This window comes from Hyperolius riggenbachi, chromosome 11 (genome assembly GCF_040937935.1).
Source record: "Hyperolius riggenbachi isolate aHypRig1 chromosome 11, aHypRig1.pri, whole genome shotgun sequence".
Classification (NCBI taxonomy): Eukaryota; Metazoa; Chordata; class Amphibia; order Anura; family Hyperoliidae; genus Hyperolius; species Hyperolius riggenbachi.
The window spans coordinates 227581987-227606610 of record NC_090656.1 but is presented as its reverse complement, the minus strand read 5'-3'; the positions used below and the strand labels follow the sequence as shown (position 1 = coordinate 227606610).

Below are 24624 nucleotides of genomic sequence, written 5' to 3'. Positions count from 1 at the left end.
CGGCCATTTTGTTGAAGGCCTGCTGTAATAGACGGAGCAGAGGATGTGATCTGACTAGCGGGGGAAGGAAACAGAGCGGGGGAACCTACGCCCCGGAGCTTGGTGAATCGAGGGGAGGGGAAGGGGGGCGCATCCTAACAAGTTTGCCTCAGTGGGCAAAAAGTGTACAGCCAGCCCTAAATATATCCTATGGAAGCAATATTCAGAAAATGCTGTTATCCTGATTATTCTTCTAAGATGGATCATTCGCTACACCCGCCCTCAGATCGCATAGCCAATCAAATATTCATATCCTCCATGTTCAAAATTATTATGCAAATTATATTTTTCTCAGATTTTCCTAAATAGTGCATGCAAGTGGCTGTCAGCATAATTTTTGAGTCATCAGCCATTAGAGTATAATGCAAATGTTACTGAACGTGTTGTGGCTGCAGTCTCTTCAGTTCTTTCACATAATGATGCTGAGGAACATGTTGTGGCTGCTGCTGTCTCTTCAGTTCCTGCACATAATGATGTTACTGAACATGTTGTTGTGACTGCTGTCTCTTCAGTTCCTGCACCGACTCCTGCTGTCACAGTGAGGAATTACCAGTCAGTGAATTCTCTGGCGGTGAACTGGACGACACCAGCAGGAAATGTGTCTTCATATAATGTCAGTGTGACGGGAGATGTAAATAACACAATACAGACCACATCCACACAAGAGACCTTCACATCCTTGTTGCCGGGCAGAAATTACACCATCACTGTCCAGACAAACAGCGGCAGTTGCAGCAGCGCTATTACTACAGCATCGGAAGCCACATGTGAGTACGGAGAAATGTCTCCACCGACAGCAAATACTGGCATCAGCTAAGCATAAATTCTGTCTGTCATAACCACATACCATAACATGGTTATAATAGTAATAAAGCTATTTGCTAATATTATTAAAGAGTAACTGTTAGCCCCAAAACTGAAAATTAAATCTCTCTTGCAATCTTTTATTTACTATTTAAATGAGCCAAAAAGGCATTGTAGAAGTTAAAAATCAATATAATTTTTTTACTATGTATCCTTTTACCCAAGCTCCGGACGCAAAGCCTCATATCAGATACTGCTGAGCATGCATAGCATGCCTAGCTCTGCCCGACCCCCCTCTTCCCCCCAGGACCAGGTGCCGATATATGCTCACCCCAAACTGCTGACCGCTCTGACACGGAGAGAGAGCGGGAGCGCTTCCAGCGCAGCCACCGCAGAGCAGCCGCCGCCGAGTCACATGATAGAGAATCACATGTGAGAGATGCACGTGCTCTGCGGTGGCGGCGCTGGAAGTGCACCCGCTCTCTCTCCGTGTCAGAGCGGTCAGCAGTTTGGGGTGAGCATATATCGGCACCTGGTCCTGGGGGGAAGAGGGGGGTCGGGCAGAGCTAGGCATGCTATGCATGCTCAGCAGTATCTGATATGAGGCTTTGCGTCCGGAGCTTGGGTAAAAGGATACATAGTAAAAAAATTATATTGATTTTTAACTTCTACAATGCCTTTTTGGCTCATTTAAATAGTAAATAAAAGATTGCAAGAGAGATTTAATTTTCAGTTTTGGGGCTAACAGTTACTCTTTAAAGTTATTTGCTAATGTTATTATCAGTAATCTACCAGATTTTATGTCGTTTGCTCCTCCCCAGACAAAGGAAACATTAGCACCTCCCCTATAAAATGTCCATACCATTACCCTACCCTCAGTGCCATAGAAAGAACCAGACTAAAGGTACATACACCCGTCTGATTTTTTTCTAACGGACAGTCGTTTAGCCCGGTCGTTTGGACGTCAAGTCAGACGAGTGTACAGTCGTTCCGCTGATAAGACTTGTTTTGATGGATCCGCTTGCCGGACGGATCATTTGTACACACGTCTGACTTGACGTCCAAACGGCCAGTCGATTGGAAAAATCAGACGTGTAAGTGCATATAATCCACCAGGTCATTAACAAGTCATATCACGCATGCAGGACAATATTAGATTAGAAGTACCGTATTTTCCCGCCGTATAAGACGCACTTTTTCTCCCCAAAAAATGGGGAGAAAAAGTCCCTGCGTCTTATACGGCAAAGGCAGGGAATCCCCGACTTACGGACGCCCGCCGATACAAACCGCCGACCCGACGCCATCGGGTATTCCCTGCCTTGCCGCTGTGAGTCCTCCCCGCTTGTCTCCACCCCCCCCCCCTGTGTCGCCGGGTCACCCCCCCCCCCCTGTGTCGCCGGGTCCCCCTCTATGAGAAGCGGCAGCGTCAGAAGCTTACCTCCTCCATCTTGCCCGCGGCGATTGAAGACCTCCGGCTCCTGTGGGCGGCTTCCTCTAGTGCCGGCTTGTAATGACGCGTCATCAATGACGCGTCATTAGAAGCCGGCACTAGAGGAAGCCGCCCACAGGTGCCGGAGGTCTTCAGTCGCCACGGGCAAGATGGAGGAGGTAAGCTTCTGGCGCTGCCGCTTCTCACAGGGGGGGACCCGGCGACAGAGGGGGGGGGACCCAGCGACAGAGGGGGGGGGACCCGGCGACAGAGGGGGGGGGACCCGGCGACAGAGGGGGGGGGACCCGGCGACAGAGGGGGGGACCCAGCGACTGAGGGGGGGACCCGGCAACAGGGGGGGACACACAGTGAGGATGACACTCGGGAGGACACTTGGGGGGCCAGGAGCACTTTGGGAGGACACATGGGGGGACAGGAGGACACTTGGGAGGACACTTGGGGGGACAGGACACTTGGGTTGGACAGGAGCACATTTGGGAGGACACTTGGGGGGGACAGGAGGACACTTGGGGGGGACAGGAGGACAACTGGGGGTGACAGGAGGACACCTGGGGGAGACATGGGGACACAGGAGGGCACCATTTGGGGGAGGTCATGTATAAGACGCTCCTGAAATATGGACGCACCAGGTTTAGTTTATATTTTTTTCCCCTGGTTTTTGCCCTCTAAACCTGGGTGCGTCTTATATTCCGGAGCGTCTTATACGGCGCGAAATACGGTATTAGCCAGGCCTATGTTCTTGTTCCTCACTTGCTGTGAAAGAACCCCAAATAGCCCTTTTGAGGTCTCCTGTGTTTTTGTTGTGTGTGACACTCCGCAGCCCACTGACACCCAGAGCTGTGCACACTACTGCTTTGGCCTCATTAAGTTGCAGGCACAGAACCACTCCAGTGCATTATTATGTCACTGTATTCTGATAGTTATATAGTTATTTATTTTGGTTGAAAAAAGACATACGTCCATCGAAGTACAACAAAGTACAACTCCAGCCCGTCCCCCACATACCCCTGTTGATCCAGAGGAAGGCGAAAAAAAACCCACAAGGCACGGTCCAATTAGCCCCAAAAGGGAAAAATTCCTTCCTGACTCCAGATGGCAATCAGATAAAATCCCTGGATCAACATCATTAGGCATAACCTAGTAATTGTAGCCATGGATGTCTTTCAATGCAAGGAAAGCATCTAAGCCCCCTTTAAATGCAGGTATAGAGTTTGCCATAACGACTTCCTGTAGCAATGCATTCTGCATCTTAATCACTCTTACTGTAAAGAACCCTTTCCTAAATAAATGGCTAAAACGTTTTTCCTCCATGCGCAGATCATGTCCTCTAGTCCTTTGAGAAGTCCTAGGGACAAAAAGCTCATCCGCCAAGCTATTATATTGCCCTCTGATGTATTTATACATGTTAATTAGATCTCCTCTAAGGCATCTTTTCTCTAGACTAAATAAACCCAGTTTATCTAACCTTTCTTGGTAAGCGAGACCTTCCATCCCACGTATCAATTTTGTTGCTCGTCTCTGCACCTGCTCTAAAGCTGCAATATCTTTTTTGTAATGTGGTGCCCAGAACTGAATTCCATATTCCAGATATGGCCTTACTAGAGAGTTAAACAGGGGCAATATTATGATAGCATCTCGAGTTTTTATTTCCCTTTTAATGCATCCCAAAATTTTGTTCGCTTTAACTGCAGCGGCTTGGCATTGAGTACGATTATTTAACTTGTTGTCGATGAGTACTCCTAAGTCCTTCTCCAAGTTTGATGTCCCCAACTGTATCCCATTTATTTTGTATGGTGCTAGACCATTGGTACGACCAAAATGCATGACTTTACATTTGTCAACATTGAACTTCATCTGCCTTGTATGTGCCCATATAGCCATCCTATCCAGATCCTGTTGCAATATGACACTATCTTCCTGAGAGTTGATGATTCAACTATTGCATTTCTCTGTGTATGACACTCCACAGCCCACTGACACCCAGGGTCGGGGGGGGGGGGGGGGTTCTTACCCACTCTGCGACCACCTAACACAAATTGGCGGCCACAGAGTTGCTCCATTGTTCCTCAGTCACGCCATATGGCAATATCTCACGAGGAGCGAGATTAGACTAGAGCTGGCGCTCACACAAGCTCCCATCACTATAAACAAACGGCCACAGCAATCAGCCTGCCAGCAGCTAATTAGCGCTGGCAGGCTGTAGATTGTATTTTTTTAGGAAATAAATATTGATATAGCGCCGACATCTTGCACAGCGCTGTACAGAGTATATTGGTATAGTGTCTTGTCTCCAACTGTCCCTTGATGGGCTCACAATCTAATTCCTGCCATAGCCATACATTTTTACACAGTGTATGGCCAATTTAGGGAGGCGAGGGGGGACATATAAAAATGTAGGGCTTTTTTTAATTAAAAAAAAAAAAAAAAAGAATGCAACGGCAATCAGAGACCACCAAAAGAAATCTCTATTTGGGAGAAGAAAAGGAGGTAAAATTAATTTGGGTGCTACGTTGTATGACCGAGCAATAAACCCTTTAAGTTGTGAAGTGCTGAATTGTAAAAAATGGCCTGGTCACTGGGGGGTATAAACCTCTGGTCCTCAAGAGGTTAAAGCATGGATGTGAAAACCAGTCACTTAAAGCAGCTGTGCCCAACCTAAGGCCCCTGGGCCATTTGTGGCCCGCGAAGTCAACTTTTTTGGCCCGCGGAAGTGCCCTGAGGAGGAGAATTGGAGATTGTGTCATAGGTTTACACAGCTTAGTCGTGATAGTTAGAGACCCTCATCCATTGCTTGCTGCAGGAACCACCCTACAATAGGAATCAGCCCTATTCTTATTGGAGGGAGATTCCTGCAGATTCCTGCAGTAACCAATGGGCAAGAGTCTCTAATTATCACAGCGCTACTGCAAAGAACACGAGAAACCTATGACGCAAGACCCATGGGAATGTAGACAATATATAAGATATATATATTTTCTTAAACAACTAAGATAAAAAACACCATACACAACCTCCAAAATGGCATTTAATTGGCCGTGGCCTTCTTTATTGATTATTTAAAACTCAAAGAGGTCCAAATAACTTTATTGAAATATATAAATATAAATATCAAAACTGTCATCAACGATCAAAACAGGTAAAACAGTTCATTGTGATCCACCACTACGGTTCGGTCCACTTGTAACACTCAAAATTTCCAAAAGGACCCCTTCACGAAATTCGTCCACACTAGCCTGTGTGACTTGAAGAACCAATAAAGCTTGACCACGACGAGCAATTGCTTTACCTAAAAGGGAAGGATGGGTGGGGAGCTCCCCAGACCGCTCTGGACTAAAGGCAAATTATGCTGAGACGGACCCTTAATTTATACCCTGTACCTTGACCTGATAGGCTGCTGCAACATTGTATAAGCCCCAGCAACACCTGGCAGACTACCTACTGCTCACCTGCCGACCAATCACCAGATGAGCTACATTTCTTCACCCTGCAACCTGTGCCCAGTGACCTGACCAATCAGCAGCGTCTGCCCACCCATACATTGCCAGCAGATGTCTGGCTCTTACCCTTTAACACCTCCATGACAGCATTCATTAACATAGACAGTTGTTCAGCATTGTCATACTTACCAATGCCAGCATCCGGAAGGGTTGGTGGCTGCTGGACAACCACTGGGATCCCATGGGCTGTTTCTCTGCTGGGCGCGCCGCCGGCATGGAGCTGTGCATCGCCGCAGGCTGCCGGCGGAGCAGGCATCCCAGGTTGCCCTGGTAACCCGTGCTTCCCCGAACTGGGCTGCGCGTGCTGGCTCCCACCGCCAGGGCAGATGCCGTACTGCTCAGAAGAGGCTGTGGGCGGACCTTCCTCCTCTCCCCACTCGCCGACGTCACTGGATCCAGACGAGTCATCGCCGACGGCGATCCGATTGGTCGCCGCAAAGTGGGCGAGGCCAGCACCCGAGCCGACTGCTCCCAGCGCTGCAGACAAAGGACCTGGAACTTCGCCCCGCCCACCAGCCGCCGCGAACCGATTGGCCGCTATTTCAAATCCGGATGGCCCCACCCGAGCCTGATTGGTCGCCACTGCCGAGGCAGGAGGGCGGGCTTCAAACGGGCCAGACTTCGCCGCCACTGCCAGCTTGCTAGCCGGGTCACCACTCTGCCGATTCTTCTTCCCGGACACCGCTCCGCTGTTCGCCGACACTCCGCTTCTGGGCCTGGAACCCGCGCCTCCAACCTCATCAGGCGAGTAAGGCCTCTTCTTCTTTCTGAGTCGCTTCGCCGACTTCTCCGCTGCTCTGCTCACTCTTCCCTCTTCAGTCTGCCGCTGCTCCTCCATCCACTGCAGGCACTTCTCCAAGGTCTCCCGACCTCCCGGCTCTTCAGCCTTGGCAGCCAACAGCCTTAATATGTCCATAGCGGCAGGGGCTCTGTATTACAGCTCAGTACTACAGCTCATGAGCTCCCCAGACCGCTCTGGACTAAAGGCAAATTATGCTGAGACGGACCCTTAATTTATACCCTGTACCTTGACCTGATAGGCTGCTGCAACATTGTATAAGCCCCAGCAACACCTGGCAGACTACCTACTGCTCACCTGCCGACCAATCACCAGATGAGTTACATTTCTTCACCCTGCAACCTGTGCCCAGTGACCTGACCAATCAGCAGCGCAGTTACCTCACAGCTTAACTTCAATGTTACATTTCATGACAGGAGCACTCCTTGTAACGCAAACCCTTCTAATTGCCACAATCCCATGTAGGGCCTATTTTATTAGATTATTGGCCCTTCTCAATCCTCCTCCTCAGCATAGATTCTTGCTTCGACTCTCCTTTCCCAGATGATTTGCCACTGCTCCGGCCTGTCATCCCTGGGGACAGTGTGACATCACACCCTCCCAGCCTGTCAAGCTAAAAAAACTTTGCTTCATGCTGACCTTCAACTGCAGCTAGCCTGTGGCAACTAATTGAGACCCCAGCTTCTGCTGATTAGTAGTGTTGGGCGAACAGTGTTCGCCACTGTTCGGGTTCTGCAGAACATCACCCTGTTCGGGTGATGTTCGAGTTCGGCCGAACACCTGACGGTGCTCGGCCAAACCGTTCGGCCATATGGCCGAACTAAGAGCGCATGGCCGAACGTTCCCCGAACGTTCGGCTAGCGCTGTGATTGGCCGAACAGGTCACGTGGTTCGGACCCGAACGCGCTCTGATTGGCCGAACTGTCACGTGGTTCGGGTAAATAAATACCCGAACCACGTCATATCTCCGCCATTTGTCTGTGGGTTTAGCTTTGGGTAGGCAGGCAGGGTAGTTCGCGCTCCAGCCACGCTAGCCAGGGTCCCCCCCAGTCATTGTGTGTCACTGCTGGGAACAGTAGTACACCGCTCGTTCAGCCACACTATATAGCATTCTGTGTACTGTTCTGTGTCTGCTGGGAACAGTGGTACACCGCTCGTTCAGCCACACTATATAGCATTCTGTGTACTGTTCTGTGTCTGCTGGGAACAGTAGTACACCGCTCGTTCAGCCACACTATATAGCATTCTGTGTACTGTTCTGTGTCTGCTGGGAACAGTAGTACACCGCTCGTTCAGCCACACTATATAGCATTCTGTGTACTGTTCTGTGTCTGCTGGGAACAGTAGTACACCGCTCGTTCAGCCACACTATATAGCATTCTGTGTACTGTTCTGTGTCTGCTGGGAACAGTAGTACACCGCTCGTTCAGCCACACTATATAGCATTCTGTGTACTGTTCTGTGTCTGCTGGGAACAGTGGTACACCGCTCGTTCAGCCACACTATATAGCATTCTGTGTACTGTTCTGTGTCTGCTGGGAACAGTAGTACACCGCTCGTTCAGCCACACTATATAGCATTCTGTGTACTGTTCTGTGTCTGCTGGGAACAGTAGTACACCGCTCGTTCAGCCACACTATATAGCATTCTGTGTACTGTTCTGTGTCTGCTGGGAACAGTAGTACACCGCTCGTTCAGCCACACTATATAGCATTCTGTGTACTGTTCTGTGTCTGCTGGGAATAGTGGTACACCGCTCGTTCAGCCACACTATATAGCATTCTGTGTACTGTTCTGTGTCTGCTGGGAACAGTAGTACACCGCTCGTTCAGCCACACTATATAGCATTCTGTGTACTGTTCTGTGTCTGCTGGGAACAGTAGTACACCGCTCGTTCAGCCACACTATATAGCATTCTGTGTACTGTTCTGTGTCTGCTGGGAACAGTAGTACACCGCTCGTTCAGCCACACTATATAGCATTCTGTGTACTGTTCTGTGTCTGCTGGGAACAGTAGTACACCGCTCGTTCAGCCACACTATATAGCATTCTGTGTACTGTTCTGTGTCTGCTGGGAACAGTGGTACACCGCTCGTTCAGCCACACTATATAGCATTCTGTGTACTGTTCTGTGTCTGCTGGGAACAGTAGTACACCGCTCGTTCAGCCACACTATATAGCATTCTGTGTACTGTTCTGTGTCTGCTGGGAACAGTAGTACACCGCTCGTTCAGCCACACTATATAGCATTCTGTGTACTGTTCTGTGTCTGCTGGGAACAGTAGTACACCGCTCGTTCAGCCACACTATATAGCATTCTGTGTACTGTTCTGTGTCTGCTGGGAATAGTGGTACACCGCTCGTTCAGCCACACTATATAGCATTCTGTGTACTGTTCTGTGTCTGCTGGGAACAGTGGTACACCGCTCGTTCAGCCACACTATATAGCATTCTGTGTACTGTTCTGTGTCTGCTGGGAACAGTAGTACACCGCTCGTTCAGCCACACTATATAGCATTCTGTGTACTGTTCTGTGTCTGCTGGGAACAGTAGTACACCGCTCGTTCAGCCACACTATATAGCATTCTGTGTACTGTTCTGTGTCTGCTGGGAACAGTAGTACACCGCTCGTTCAGCCACACTATATAGCATTCTGTGTACTGTTCTGTGTCTGCTGGGAATAGTGGTACACCGCTCGTTCAGCCACACTATATAGCATTCTGTGTACTGTTCTGTGTCTGCTGGGAACAGTGGTACACCGCTCGTTCAGCCACACTATATAGCATTCTGTGTACTGTTCTGTGTCTGCTGGGAACAGTAGTACACCGCTCGTTCAGCCACACTATATAGCATTCTGTGTACTGTTCTGTGTCTGCTGGGAACAGTAGTACACCGCTCGTTCAGCCACACTATATAGCATTCTGTGTACTGTTCTGTGTCTGCTGGGAACAGTAGTACACCGCTCGTTCAGCCACACTATATAGCATTCTGTGTACTGTTCTGTGTCTGCTGGGAATAGTGGTACACCGCTCGTTCAGCCACACTATATAGCATTCTGTGTACTGTTCTGTGTCTGCTGGGAATAGTGGTACACCGCTCGTTCGCCACTGTATAGCATTGTGCTCTGTGTCGCTGCTGGGAATAGTGGTACACCGCTCACCCGTCACTGTATAGCATTGTGCTCTGTGTCGCTGCTGGGAATAGTGGTACACCGCTCACCCGTCACTGTATAGCATTGTGCTCTGTGTCGCTGCTGGGAATAGTGGTACACCGCTCACCCGTCACTGTATAGCATTGTGCTCTGTGTCGCTGCTGGGAATAGTGGTACACCGCTCACCCGTCACTGTATAGCATTGTGCTCTGTGTCGCTGCTGGGAATAGTGGTACACCGCTCACCCGTCACTGTATAGCATTGTGCTCTGTGTCGCTGCTGGGAATAGTGGTACACCGCTCACCCGTCACTGTATAGCATTGTGCTCTGTGTCGCTGCTGGGAATAGTGGTACACCGCTCACCCGTCACTGTATAGCATTGTGCTCTGTGTCGCTGCTGGGAATAGTGGTACTGTATAGCATTTCTGTACTGCCACTGTACTGCTGCCAGTCAGCGTGTACTGTAAGGATAAGTGAAATGAGGAAGAAATCCGGTGAAAGAGGGAGAGGCAAGGGAAGAGGTGTTTCCCCTGACGGTTCACGTACAGGCCACAGGGGAGCACCCAAGAAAACCCACTCAATACCGCCCATGTTGTCCAGGACAACAACCCTCACAAATCCAAAAGAACAGGACCAGATAATTACTTGGATGACCTCTCAAGCGTCCAGCAGTGGGTTAAGCAGCACCAGCACATCACGCACGAGGTCCGAGTCCTCAGCCAGTTACAAGGAGCCAGTGGGCACAAAGCTGACACAACCGGCAGCGACACCACGCACACAACTGCCAGATAACCAGTCCGATGAATTACCTCAGGACACAATGGGGTATTCGCAGGAGCTATTCCCAGCCCAACAAACTTCCACCTTTCAAAGGTCAATGGAGGAACAGCCAGAAATGTTGTGCCTGGATTCACAACCGTTAACTGTGGGAAATGCACCGCGCACTGAAATACAAGGCGAGTCCGAAGAGGACTCGGAAACCCAAATCCCAGAGCAATTTGGGCAGGAGGGGTTGCAATTGCAGGAGGTCGGCCGACAAGATCTGGAAGACGACGTTGGAGTGTGCTGCGCAGAGGTTGTTGTGGGGAGCTCTACTCCACGGCGGTGGCCCACAATGACATATGACGAGTTTGAGGAGATGGAAGAGGAGGGTATGGACAATGTGGACAGAGACCCAGATTTTGTTTGTGAACGAGAACATCGCCGTCGTAGCAGCAGCACAGATGAGTCTGTTGAAGAACACACTGCTGCACGAGTTCGCCTTGTGCCACAAGGTAGGCGGCGCGCAATTTCAGGCACCACAAGCGTGGAAGTTCAAGTGAGAGGCAAAAGAGGAGCAAACAGAAATCGCCAGCAAGGAGGCAGGTGCTCCAAAGTCTGGGCTTTCTTTGAAGACTGCACTGAGGATGTTACCATGGCGATTTGCAAGGTGTGCAAGACCCGCCTGAGCAGGGGGAAAAATATTAACAACCTCTCCACCACCAGCATGAGCCGTCACATGCTATCCAAACATCCCACTCTTTGGGCAAACGCGTCAGGACAGGGTACCAGAAACAACACTGCCTCCCTTGGGTTCACCAGACTCACCACCAGACCCGCCTCAGCAGCAGCAGTAGCCCAGCCATTGCGTGGTTCACAACATTCACAAACATCAGACGACGCTGACACTGTCACTTTCCGGAGTAGTGCTCTTGAGGTCTCCCAGTGTTCATCAAACACAACAACCAACAGCCCTTCCGTGTGCAGCGCTACGGTTCAGTTGTCTGTGTCGGAGATGTTTGAGCGCAAGAGGAAATTGCCAGCAAATGACCCCCGGGCCGTGGCAGTAACAGCCAGCATAGCCAAGCTTCTGGCCTGCGAAATGCTGCCATATCGATTGGTGGAGACAAACAGCTTCAAGGGCATGATGTCAGTGGCCATCCCACGTTACGTGGTTCCCAGCCGCTACCACTTTGCACGCTCTGCAGTGCCTGAGTTGCATGAGCACGTGGTCAGCAAAATAACCCGAAGCTTGAAGAATGCCGTTGCCTGCAAGGTTCACCTCACCACTGACACCTGGACGAGTGCGTTCGGCCAGGGTCGATACATCTCCCTTACCGCGCACTGGGTGAACCTTGTGGAGCCTGGCAGCGATTCCTCACCTGCTACGGCACGGGTGTTGCCCACGCCACAAACAGCTGCACCGCCGTCCCTCCCACTGGATAACAGCAGCACCTACCTCTCTGACTCCTTCTCCTCCAACGCATCTCAAAGCTGTACCTCATCCGGAAACGCTAACCCAGCAGCAGTAGGATCGTGGAAGCAGTGCAGCACAGCTGTTGGCATGCGTCAGCAAGCGTTGCTGAAGCTAATCTGCCTTGGGGATAAGCAGCACACAGGGGAGGAAATTTGGAGGGGAATAAAGGAACAGACGGATTTGTGGCTGGCACCGCTGGACCTGAAACCGGGCATGGTTGTGTGTGATAATGGGAGTAATCTCATTCGCGCTTTAAGGTTGGCTAAGCTGACACACATCCCTTGCCTGGCGCACGTGATGAACCTAGTAGTTCAGCGGTTCCTGAGGACATACCCAGGCGTGCCCGATCTGCTGTTGAAGGTGCGTCGAGTGTCCAAACATTGTAGAAATTCCAGTACTGCTTCGGGGGCACTCGCCAAGATGCAGGAGCGCTTCAATCTCCCCCACCATCGCTTGCTGTGTGATGTCCCTACGTGCTGGAATTCTACGCTGCACATGCTAGCCCGCTTTTGCGAGCAGAAGAGTGCAGTGGTCCAGTACATGACGGCGCAGTACCGAGGCGCATCCGGCCAGCTGCCAAGCTTCTGTGGATCCGATTGGGCCAACATGTTGGACCTCTGCCAAGTCCTCCAAAATTTTGAGCAATCCACGTTGCTTGTGAGCAGTGACAACTCTTCAGTCAGCATTACCATACCACTGCTGTGTTTACTGAAGAGGTCGATGTTAAAAATCAAGGAAACAGCTGTCATGATGCAACTGGGGGAATCTGAAGGAGAAAACGATCAGCGTGATGGTACCAACATCAGGCCATCCGCCTCAGGGAACGCTGGCCCCAGCAGCTATGACGAAGAAGAGGAGGAGGAACAGTTTATTGAACCACTTATCTTTATTACATTTATGACTGCATGGCGGTACAAAGCATGCTATCCGCACGCTTCTTGCCCTCATGCAAGGCCTGGGTTGTTGTGTCTCACAAAGCGTGGCCTTCTCCTCCTGCGCCTCCTCCTGTTCCATCACGTCTGCTGCTGCTGGGTTAGCGTTGCCGCGTGGTCCCTGTTTATTGAACCACTTATCTTTATTACATTTATGACTGCATGGCGGTACAAAGCATGCTATCCGCACGCTTCTTGCCCTCATGCAAGGCCTGGGTTGTTGTGTCTCACAAAGCGTGGCCTTCTCCTCCTGCGCCTGCTCCTGTTCCATCACGTCTGCTGCTGCTGGGTTAGCGTTGCCGCGTGGTCCCTGTTTATTGAACCACTTATCTTTATTACATTTATGACTGCATGGCGGTACAAAGCCTGCTATCCGCACGCTTCTTGCCCTCATGCAAGGCCGGGGTTGTTGTGTCTCACAAAGCGTGGCCTTCTTCTCCTCCTGCGCCACCCTCCTCCTGTTCCATCACGTGTGCTGCTGCTGGGTTAGCGTTACCGGTCCCTTTTCCTGGAACCTCTTATATGTATTACATTTATGACTGCATGCCGACAAAAAACATGTTACCTGTGCAAAGAAAACAGACATTTCCCGCATTTAAAAGACAGTTTTCCCTTTGAAACTTTAAAATCGATTTTCTCAAAAACTATAAGCTCTTTTTGCTAATTTTTTTTTCCTCTTGTACCCACTCCCAAGGTGCACATACCCTGTAAATTTGGGGTATGTAGCATGTAAGGAGGCTTTACAAACCACAAAAGTTCGGGTCCCCATTGACTTCCATTATGTTCGGAGTTCGGGTCGAACACCCGAACATCGCGGCCATGTTCGGCCTGTTCGGCCCGAACCCGAACATCTAGATGTTCGCCCAACACTACTGATTAGTAGGCCTCAACTACCCTCAGCTCACACAGCATTTGTGCTGGGCCGGGGAAGGGGGGGGGGGAATCACCCAGAAAGCCTCTGCACACACCAAGGTAATCCAGAAAATGGGCATCAAATGGTGAGTACAACAATTCTTGGTTTGCCGTTTTCTTTCCTTTTCCAACACCATGTTAACTAATACTAGAAACATGTTAGAGTTTAATATTTAATTTAATACAATATTTATATTTTGTATGTATGTGTTCCCGCCTGCAAAATTTATCTTAATATGAAATGCGGCCCTCGGGAAAAAAAAGGTTGGGCACCACTGACTTAAAGGGAACCAGAAATGAGTAAAATTATTTAAAATAAACTTATGATGTGCCTGAAAATGAATATTACATACTTACCTCACCATAAGTTCCTCTCAGAAGCTCACCATTTTCTTCTTACAGTGATCCCATCCAGTTCTGACAATATTTTGTCAGAACTGAAAAATACCAGTTGCTATCAGTTACATATCAGCTGCTGTCAGGTACAACTGAATGTGCAAGGTAATGTCCATGTTTCCCTATGGCTCAAGTGGGCAATGATACAGTTTAACAGTGTGCTGACCAGGAAGCTGTTATGGGGTAGTGGCCATTTTCAAAATGGAGGACAGAGAATTCCGTTGATCAGTGGACAAACAGGATTCAGGAGAGGAGAAAGAGATTGATGAGCAGACTACACGGGAGGCAAAAATGACGTGTTTACCGTATATACTCGCATACAAGCCGAATTTTTGACCCCCAAAATGGGGGTCAAAAGTTGGGGGGTCGGCTTGTATGCGAGTCTTCCCTGGTGGTCTAGTGGTGGGTGGGTGGGTGGGTGGTGGGTGGTCCGCGCCCCGCTCCCCCCTCCCCGCTCCCCCCCGGCCGCCGCTGCTGCTAATACCTGTTTAGGCAGCGGCCGCTTCCTAATCCGCGTTCCTCTTCTTAAGTTTCTTCTCAGAGTATCACAGCAGCGCGCCCGGCGCTGCTGCTGTGACGATGCAGGGGGCAGGAAAGAGCGGTTCCCTTGGCAATGGCGATACAGATCGCCGCTATAGGGAGCCGCGCTCTTTCCTGCACTCTACATCGTCACAGCAGCAGCGCCGGGCGCGCTGCTGTGATACTCTGAGAAGAAACTTAAGAAGAGGAACGCGGATTAGGAAGCGGCCGCTTCCTAAACAGGTAATAGCAGCAGCGGGGGGGCGGAGCACTACCTACCTATGCTGGGCACTAAACTGGGCACTATACTGGCTAAACTGGGCACTATACTGGCTAAACTGGGCACTATACTAGCTAAACTGGGCACTATACTAGCTAAACTGGGCACTATACTGGCTAAACTGGGCACTATACTGGCTAAACTGGGCACTATACTAGCTAAACTGGGCACTATACTGGCTAAACTGGGCACTTTACTAGCTAAACTGGGCACTATACTGGCTAAACTGGGCACTTTACTAGCTAAACTGGGCACTATACTAGCTAAACTGGGCACTATACTAGCTAAACTGGGCACTATACTGGCTAAACTGGGCACTATACTGGCTAAACTGGGCACTATACTAGCTAAACTGGGCACTATACTGGCTAAACTTGGCACTATACTAACTAAACTGGGCACTATACTGGCTAAACTTGGCACTATACTAACTAAACTGGGCACTTTACTAGCCATACTGGGGCACTATACTAGCTAAACTGGGCACTATACTAGCTAAACTGAGGCACTACCTACCCATACTGGGCGCTATACTGGCTATACTGGGCACTATACTGGCAATACTGGGCACTTTACTAGCTATACTGGACACTACCTACCTATACTGGGCACTATACTAGCTATACTGGGACACACTGGGGGGCTGCACCAATCCAGCATTTCCTACCCCCGGCTTATATGGGGGTCAATCATTTTTCCCTGTTTTTTCAGGGAAAAGTTGGGGGGTCGGCTTATATGCGGGTCGGCTTATATGCGAGTATATACGGTATATTTCTTTTGACTTTTAATTTTCAGTTCAGGTTCTCTTTAAGGGGCCAAAATCTAAAGTATAGTCACAAGCCAAATTGTTTAGGTGTGTAGTTGAGTGTATTTTACCAGCATCCCAGTCGTAAAGATCGCACACTGATTTATGATCTCGATGGACGTATGTCTTTTTTCAACCCAAATAACTATGTAACTATGTAACTATGATCTGCTGCCGGTGCTGGAACCCAGTGGCAGGTATATCAAGAGATCATGAAGAAAGTTCTGCAAATCAGCACACGGGTTGAATTAGGAACTTTGGCATTTTTATTGTCCCATCACACACAAAGATAGCATCTGAGAAAGAAACATACTTGTCTGCCCTATGCCTTGACAGAGGAGACCGGATTGGCCCCAAAATGATTGTTGGTGATAACAGTCAGATGCTGTCTTTGTGTGTGATGGGACAATAAAAATGACATAGTTCCTGCCTACATTTGAAATGGGCACCTGGAATAAAAGGGTGACTAATGTAAACAGAAAAGCCAGATTCGGCTACAAAGGGTGCCTGGTTTAGATGAAATTCCAAATACAGCTACAAAGGGCGCCTAGTGTAGCCAAAAATCTAGATTTAGTTTATAAAAAGGATGCTGGTATAGGCAAAATTTGTTGGGCTATTAAAGGGCTCTGGATATAGCCTACAAAAGTGATATAACTGAGAAAAGTGAATATTATGACCTAACTTCTCCCTACTTTCACACAGAACCCTCCCCTGGTGGTGCCTAACCCTAACCTCCCCTGGTGGTGCTTAACCCTAAGAGCCCATCTTGGTGGTGCCTGACACTAATCCCCCCTTGGTGGTGCCTAACCCTAAGACTGCCCTTGGTGGTGCCTAACCCCCCTTGGTGGTTCCTAACCCTAAGACCCCCCCCCCTGGTGTTGCCTATCCCTAAGACACCCCATGGTGGTGCCTAACCCTAACGCCCCCCCACGTGTTGCCTAACCCTACGACCAGGGTTGCTCAAAACCGAATTCGGGTGAAACCCGGATAGTTGCTATCCGGATTTCACTCTGCTAATTACAATCAGCTGGGCGGGGGGGGGGGGGGGGGTCAATCTTACCTCTCTGACGTTGTAACAAACGTTGGAGAGGCAGCCAGGGTGAATAGCGCTACCACCGCAGCTACCTCCAGCTCCCTGTTTAGCAATGTATCTGTGCCTCAGGCGTCTAGCACGCCGAGGACGGGTCTGTCAGTTGCACATAGGGTTGCTTTGTCGCGTGCGTGCGCGCACAGACAGGACCTTTATGCGGGGAGGAGGCGCGTCAGCTGACCGGCTGGTCGGCTGCCGTCAGAGGAGACGCTCGCCGCTCCTCATTGGCTGATAGGAGGGGGCGTGCCAGAGGGGTCTCCTTTGCTTCATAAGCCTAGCTGAATCACTCGCAACTTGTCTGCTGTTGCGAATACTCTGTGTTAGCGCTCAGACCCTTAGATAGTTCCGGTGTGCTTTGATCCGGGAGGAAACCGGGGATTTCACACAAGATAGGAATTGTTTGATAGCCTTAAATATTTACATTAGTGTGTTATTATTTGTGTATGACTCTGGCTCGTTCTGACTACTCTTCTGATCAGTGACTCTGTACCTCTGCCCATCTGATCTTGCTGCCGACTCTGCTTGCTTATACCTTTCTGTCTCTGCCTCCCGATTTTGTACTGCATCTGTCTGTCTGTTGCCTTACCCGATCTGTCTGACTACTCTAATCTCACCAGAGGGCCCTTGACTCTGGTGAGGGGCACTGTACTGTTAGTACCCACCAGCTCCTCTGGTGAGGTATTGCCAAACCTATCAGTACTACTGTTGCACCAATCACTCATTGCTATTTGTTGTCACATCAGCTTCTTATATACCAGTATTGTAGGTGATTCTGCAGATCACCATATAATCAGGTATATATCTGCATTATAGGTGATACTGCAGATCACCTAATAATCAGAATTCTGTTATTTGCTGACACAAATCGTTACAGACGTCTTCTTCGGTCCGTCCCTCGGCGCCTCCCGCTATGCGGTCCAATCTGGCGTCACGTGACTATACACTTCCTCCTTCAACACAGAAGGAGGAAGTGTTTGTACTCACGTGACTGCCGCGTGGACCGCATAGTATGAGGCACCGAGGAACGGATTAAAGAAGACGTCAGAGAGGTAAGATTGACCCCCGCCCAGCCCGCACTGCTGATTGTAATTAGCAGGGTGAAATCCGAATAGCAACTATCTGGGTTTCACCTGAATTCGGTTTTGAGCAACCCTGCCTACATCCCCACCTGGTGATTATTATGACCTAACTTCATCATGGGGCAATGTGGCAGCCACATGATGACCTCCAATATATGTAGTAGGGTTAGGACAATAAGTAAGGGGAAATTTAAAAGTATCTATTCAGTAAGGAACATAATTTGTTTATAGGTGTGTCAGAATCTTGGAATTCATACCATGTTGCCCAGATAAAAGTGATCATCTCTGCCTTTTCATGGGCCATCAAAATGGCCTCTTCAACCTCTTTTTTGCAGCACATGACAAATATGTTAGTACAACCATTACATTCAGATGTCATATAAGTAATACCCTCAATAAAGTTTTACAGTAAGTAACATCAGATGGAAGGCGATGATATACTCAAAGGTATTAGTGCCGTTAGCAATTTAAAAGAAAACAGAACATTTTTAAACCACAAAAACACTGTTGGAAAAAACAAAACTAAAGCTGGTAGGACTTAACTAGAGTCCAAAACCCCCCAGTCCCTCCCCTCTCCCCCCCACACAAAGACAAAGTAAAGTAGCCTCATTTCAAGGACCCCCACCCAATATCTTCCAGTCCGAGAGAAAAACAATCATGAGATCGACAGCCATAATTACATTAATGTCCCAAAAGTCCCATACCTTTTCAAAAACCGTTCGCTGGCGAACCGTTCGGGCCATCTCTCTATTCACATACAGGATCTTCTCAAAAAATTAGCATATTGTGATAAAGTTCATTATTTTCTGTAATGTACTGATAAACATTAGACTTTTATATATTTTAGATTCAAATACACACAACTGAAGTAGTTCAAGCCTTTTATTGTTTTAATATTGAGGATTTTGGCATACAGCTCATGAAAACCCCAAATTCCTATCTCAAAAAATAAGCATATTTCATCCGACCAATAAAAGAAAAGTGTTTTTAAAACAAAAAAAGTCAACCTTCAAATAATTATGTTCAGTTATGCACTCAATACTTAGTCGGGAATCCTTTTGCAGAAATGACTGCTTCAATGTGGCGTGGCATGGAGGCAATCAGCCTGTGGCACTGCTCAGGTGTTATGGAGGCCCAGGATGCTTCGATAGCGGCCTTAAGCTCATCCAGAGTGTTGGGTCTTGTGTCTCTCAACTTTCTCTTCACAATATCCCACAGATTCTCTATGGGGTTCAGGTCAGGAGAGTTGGCAGGCCAATTAAACACAGTAATACCATGGTCAGTAAACCATTTACCAGTGGTTTTGGCACTGTGAGCAGGTGCCAGGTCGTGCTGAAAAATGAAGTTTTCATCTCCATAAAGCTTTTCAGCAGATGGAAGCATGAACCCACTTTTGAACCATAAACAGCGGCAGAAGCGCCTGACCTGGGCTACAGAGAAGCAGCACTGGACTGTTGCTCAGTGGTCCAAAGTACTTTTTTCGGATGAAAGCAACTTTTATATGTCATTCAGAAATCAAGGTGCCAGAGTCTGGAGGAAGACTAGGGAGAGGGAAATGCCAAAATGCCTGAAGTCCAGTGTCAAGTACCCACAGTCAGGGATGGTCTGGGGTGCCATGTCAGCTGCTGGTGTTGGTCCACTGTGTTTTATCAAGGGCAGGGTCAATGCAGCTAGCTATCAGGAGATTTTGGAGCACTTCATGCTTCCATCTGCTGAAAAGCTTTATGGAGATGAAGATTTCATTTTTCAGCACGACTTGGCACCTGCTCACAGTGCCAAAATCACTGGTAAATGGTTTACTGACCATGGTATTACTGTGCTCAATTGGCCTGCCAACTCTCCTGACCTGAACCCCATAGAGAATCTGTGGCATATTGTGAAAAGGTAGTTGAGAGACGCAAGACCCAACACTCTGGATAAGCTTAAGGCCGCTATCGAAGCATCCTGGGCCTCCATAACACCTGAGCAGTGCCACAGGCTGATTGCCTCCATGCCACGCCGCATTGAAGCAGTCATTTCTGCAAAAGGATTCCCGACCAAGTATTGAGTGCATAACTGAACATAATTATTTGAAGGTTGATTTTTTATTTGTTTTAAAAATACTTTTCTTTTATTGGTCAGATGAAATATGCTAATTTTTTGAGATAGGAATTTGGGGTTTTCATGAGCTGTATGCCAAAATCATCAATATTAAAACAGTAAAAGGCTTGAACTACTTCAGTTGTGTGTATTTGAATCTAAAATATATGAAAGTCTAATGTTTATCAGTACATTACAGAAAATAATGAACTTTATCACAATATGCTAATTTTTTTAGAAGATCCTGTATGTGAAATATGATTATGAAACAATAAAGTATGCCTGAGAATCTTTATTTCTCAGGGTGTTAATGTCCAATTAGACTTGGAATATCCCAGACTGGGGGTTACGTTGACCCTAATAACGTCTGTAAAAAAACATTTTGCTAGCATTTTTCTAAAGGATAGAACACCCATGAAATATGGTGAAAATATGAATTTTAGGTTATTACGGCAGATCATGGTAGTGAACATCTGTGTGCAGAAGTAGATATATATATATTTTTTTTGAAGCTAGTTAGTGTCTTTGAATTTGTTATACATTTTATTCACCACATTACTTTTTGTCACTGTTATTACCAATTCTGTATTTTGTACCAATTCTGTATTTTGTACCAATTCTGTATTTTGTACCAATTCTGTATTTTGTATATTGTTGTATAACATTGTCTGTATCATTATGTACCCATGTGTGTTTCTTAGTATGTACAGCGCCACAGAATATGTTGGTGCTTTATACATCAATAATAATAATACTTTATTTGCATGTGAAAATGTATCTCTTTTAGCAATGGGAGGAGGGGGCTGGGTCAGGTGATGTGCTCTGTGTTGGTGAAGGAACTCAACCTCCACTCTACTGACAGTGAAAAGATGCAGCCGGCAAGATGCCACACAGGAGCTTTCTATATATACTGCATAACATACAGAGGTGATGTGCACAAGGCATTGTTTGCTGATGCTGCACTTTTACCATCAAATGCATAAAAAAATGGAAGGACAAACTAGGGATGAAGAGTGATAATTAACTCATCTAAGCTGTGTGCTCAGCCAATCAGAGGGCTGCTCTCCTACACTCCGCCCATCCAGCCCTCCCTGCTCCCATCGCACTGGTGTGACATCAGCCCATCTCCCGTGCGGGTCAGTGAGTGAGCGGGGGAAGCGGCAGACAGATGAAGACCCGAATACCAGGAGACCAAGCCCTGTGATGGGCGGGCGTCTTGTGCGGTCCAACCAATAAACTGCATCATAGGAGATGTGCTGATCACTGATGATTCAGTCTTTACTCTCTACGTTACTATTTGCTGCTAGAGTACATTTATGTATAAGTACAACAATACTGCCAATTCTTTATTTTTGTCTTGTATTATTGTATTAGTTGAAGTATGTCTTTGTTTTGTAGATCCCACTCCACCAGGAATGATCACCTTTAATGCGATTGGAACAAACAGCACTACAATATCCTGGGTAGAAGCAGCAAATATGACCAATGTGGCAAAATCCTATAATATAACTTACTGGAATTTCTCCTCTCTATCTGCCATTGCTGGGAGCACTACAAGTACCACAACGAATGTCACCCTTCAGAACCTGACGTCTGGCACTAATTACACCATCTCAGTGGTGACAGTGGGAGCCCGGGGGTATCGGAGCACAGATGTCACCAGATGGGTGGTCACAAGTAAGTCTCTGCATGATGGGAAAACAGCCAATAGTGAGATGCAATCTCTGGGTGGGCGGTAATAACTGCTAACCAGTTGAGTGACTATAGGGAGGCAGAATCCGAACTCGCAGAGAGGCCCGGTGGGGATGGGGGCCTTGACATCTTCCTTCCCCCTTACTATGCTCTCCTGGCCAGGTCTGCTTATCCCCCTTTATCAGACACACAGATCATGCTATGCCCAGACTTCTACTGTATATAAGTAATAGTAAATGCTTTGCTGAATTTGTTATGTTGTGTGTGTTTCAGAGCCGCTGGTGGTGACATCTCTCAGTGTCGGCAATAAGACCACCTCCTCTGTGACGCTGAGCTGGAGCAGTCTGGACTATCAGAGCAGCTATACCTACAGAGTGCTGACTAATGTCACATCATCACTGATAAATAGTACAACAGTGACCAATACACCTGCCACAATAACCAATCTGACCCCAGGAGGGATGTATACATTCACTGTATATACAGTAGCTGCTGATAATGTCACCCTATCAGACCCTATGACTATATCTGACTGCACGTGTAAGTATATTATATCCATCCCACCCATGATCAGGGTGATACAACTATCTCAGGCAGCGGAACAGTGGGGGCGGTGCCAGGCAGAAACAGGAAGAGAAAAGTGTGCCCCGCATTACCGCCACCTGTCTGGAAGCACGGCCACCCGGACATGGCACTCCCATGTATGTGTTGCCGCATCCCGCTCTGATTTCCCTCCCTGCTCATCAGATTTTGTCCTCCACTCCATCTATTACAGCAGGGGTATAAGAAAATGGCCGGCAGCACCCGCCTTTGGACATCGGTGGCCATTTTGTTGTAAGTCTGCTGTAATAGACGGAGCAGAGGATGTGATCTGACAAGAGGAGGAAGGAAACAGAGCGGGGGAACCTATGCCCCGGAGGTTGGTGAGTCGAGGGGGGGGGGGCAGGGGGGCGCATCCTAACAAGTTTGCCTCAGTGGGCAAAAAGTGTATAGCTGGCCCTGATTATATCCTATGTGTAACGATCTGCTCAGCTGCCAGGCAGGTTTTTGACCATTGTTCAGGTCTGCATTCTGCAGGTCCGTGGAAGAGAGACCTTTTGTCAGTTTTTCAGGTTGCTGTTGCTGAGGAATTTGCATATGTTTGTCATGCAGATTGACTAGCCACATCCCCTGTGGGCTTGCTTTATAAAGAGCTATGTTTCCCACAGTAAGTGGCTGGTCATAAGGAGTCTTCCTGTGAAACACTCTGGAGAGTGTCAGCCTTGCTCATTGTTTGAAAGATTAGCTTAAAGGGACACTTAAGTCAAACAAAAAAAATGAGTTTTACTCACCTAGGGCTTCCAATAGCCCCCTGCAGGTGTCTGGTGCCCTCGCCGTCTCCCTCCGATCCTCCTGGCCCCGCTGGCAGCCACTTCCTGTTTCGGTGACAGGAGCTGACAGGCTGGGGACGCGAGTGATTCTTTGCGTTCCCAGACACATTAGCACCCTCTATGCTGCTATATGGTATATGATATATGCTATAGCAGCATAGATGGTGCTATTGTGGCCAGGAACGCGAAGAATCACTCGCGTCCCCAGCCTGTCAGCTCCTGTCACCGAAACAGGAAGTGGCTGCCAGCGGGGCCAGGAGGATCGGAGGGAGACGGCGAGGGCACCGGACAGCTGCAGGGGGCTATTGGAAGCCCCAGGTGATTAAAACTCATTTTTTCTTTTTGACTTAAGTGTCCCTTTAAGAGTAATTCCTGGGACTGCACTTAGGCAGGTTTCCCTAGTGCAGTTAGGATTGTATATCTGTTTTGTTTGTCTGTTGCGATTGTCCTGTCCCTGCGGTGGTTGACAGATCGTTCTGACCTTTGTTCTTGGAGTATAGCTGGAGCAGCGGTTGCTACCAGCTATCTCCTCTATCTGTCTTGCCTGGATCGCACTCGCCTAGCGCTAGTGCTGTGGATCCGTCTGATCTCCATCTCTCTGTCTCCCTGGATCGCACTGGCCTCTTTTCGCTAGTGCTGTGGATCCTGTCTCTCGCTTGTTCCTGCTTTCGTGTGTCTGTCTTGTCCGCTACGAACGCTTGCTGGAGGCTCGGTGAGGTAACCGTTAAGCAAGTACTCGCGTCCTCTGTTTCATGTTTATTTGTCGGTGGTTAGTTAGGCGTGCTTGTCTTTATTGTGCTTATCACGTGGAGACCGCGCAGGAACGCGTGCACTGTTGCGAATGAGTGCGGTGTTCGCGTTCAGTTAACGTTTGTTATTTTCCTTATCTCCTCATTGTATGATTTGCTGTGCCTTTGCTACTCTCGTGCTCTGCCTTGCTGTAACCTTGTGTCACGTCTGGCGATCGCACCTCTCGCGATCGCGTTCCTACTTCATATCTGCTGTGGTGTGTGCACCGTCGCGGGTTGGCGACTAGTTTGGTGCACACACACACAATCTGTCTCTGTGCTCACTCTCAATCGCTTATCTTGCGATTGCGTTTCTTCCCTTCGTACAATTCCTGTCTGGCGTTTGTGGTAGGGCAGAGGAGCTGTTCCTCTGCACTCCACAGCTCCACCTGCCGACAGGAATTTCCCTCTACAGGTGCATCGCACCTTCTGCTGGGTTCCTGCAAATTACACGCTTGTGGAGGATTTCTGCAGTGTCAGCGCACGTCTGGTACGCTGATCACGGAGAGAATTCCACAATCGTTACGCTATGGAAGCAATATTCAGAAAATTCTGTTATCCTGATTATTCTTCTAAGATGGATCATTCGCTACACCCGCCCTCAGATCGCATAGCCAATCAAATATTAATTTACTCCATGTTCAAAATTATTATGCAAATTATATTTTTCTCAGATTTTCCTAAATAGTGCATGCAAGTGGCTGTC

General features: G+C 48.3%; 1 protein-coding gene across 1 annotated transcript in view; it reads left to right on the top strand.

Annotated features, from left to right (window-relative positions):
* Positions 1-24624, top strand: part of LOC137537962 (receptor-type tyrosine-protein phosphatase beta-like) — a 557484-nt gene that overhangs the window by 174686 nt on the left and 358174 nt on the right. The window contains exon 4 of the mRNA XM_068259886.1: positions 22034-22300. Coding sequence (XP_068115987.1) covers positions 22034-22300 — 267 coding nt within the window. The remainder of the gene's footprint in view (positions 1-22033; positions 22301-24624) is intronic.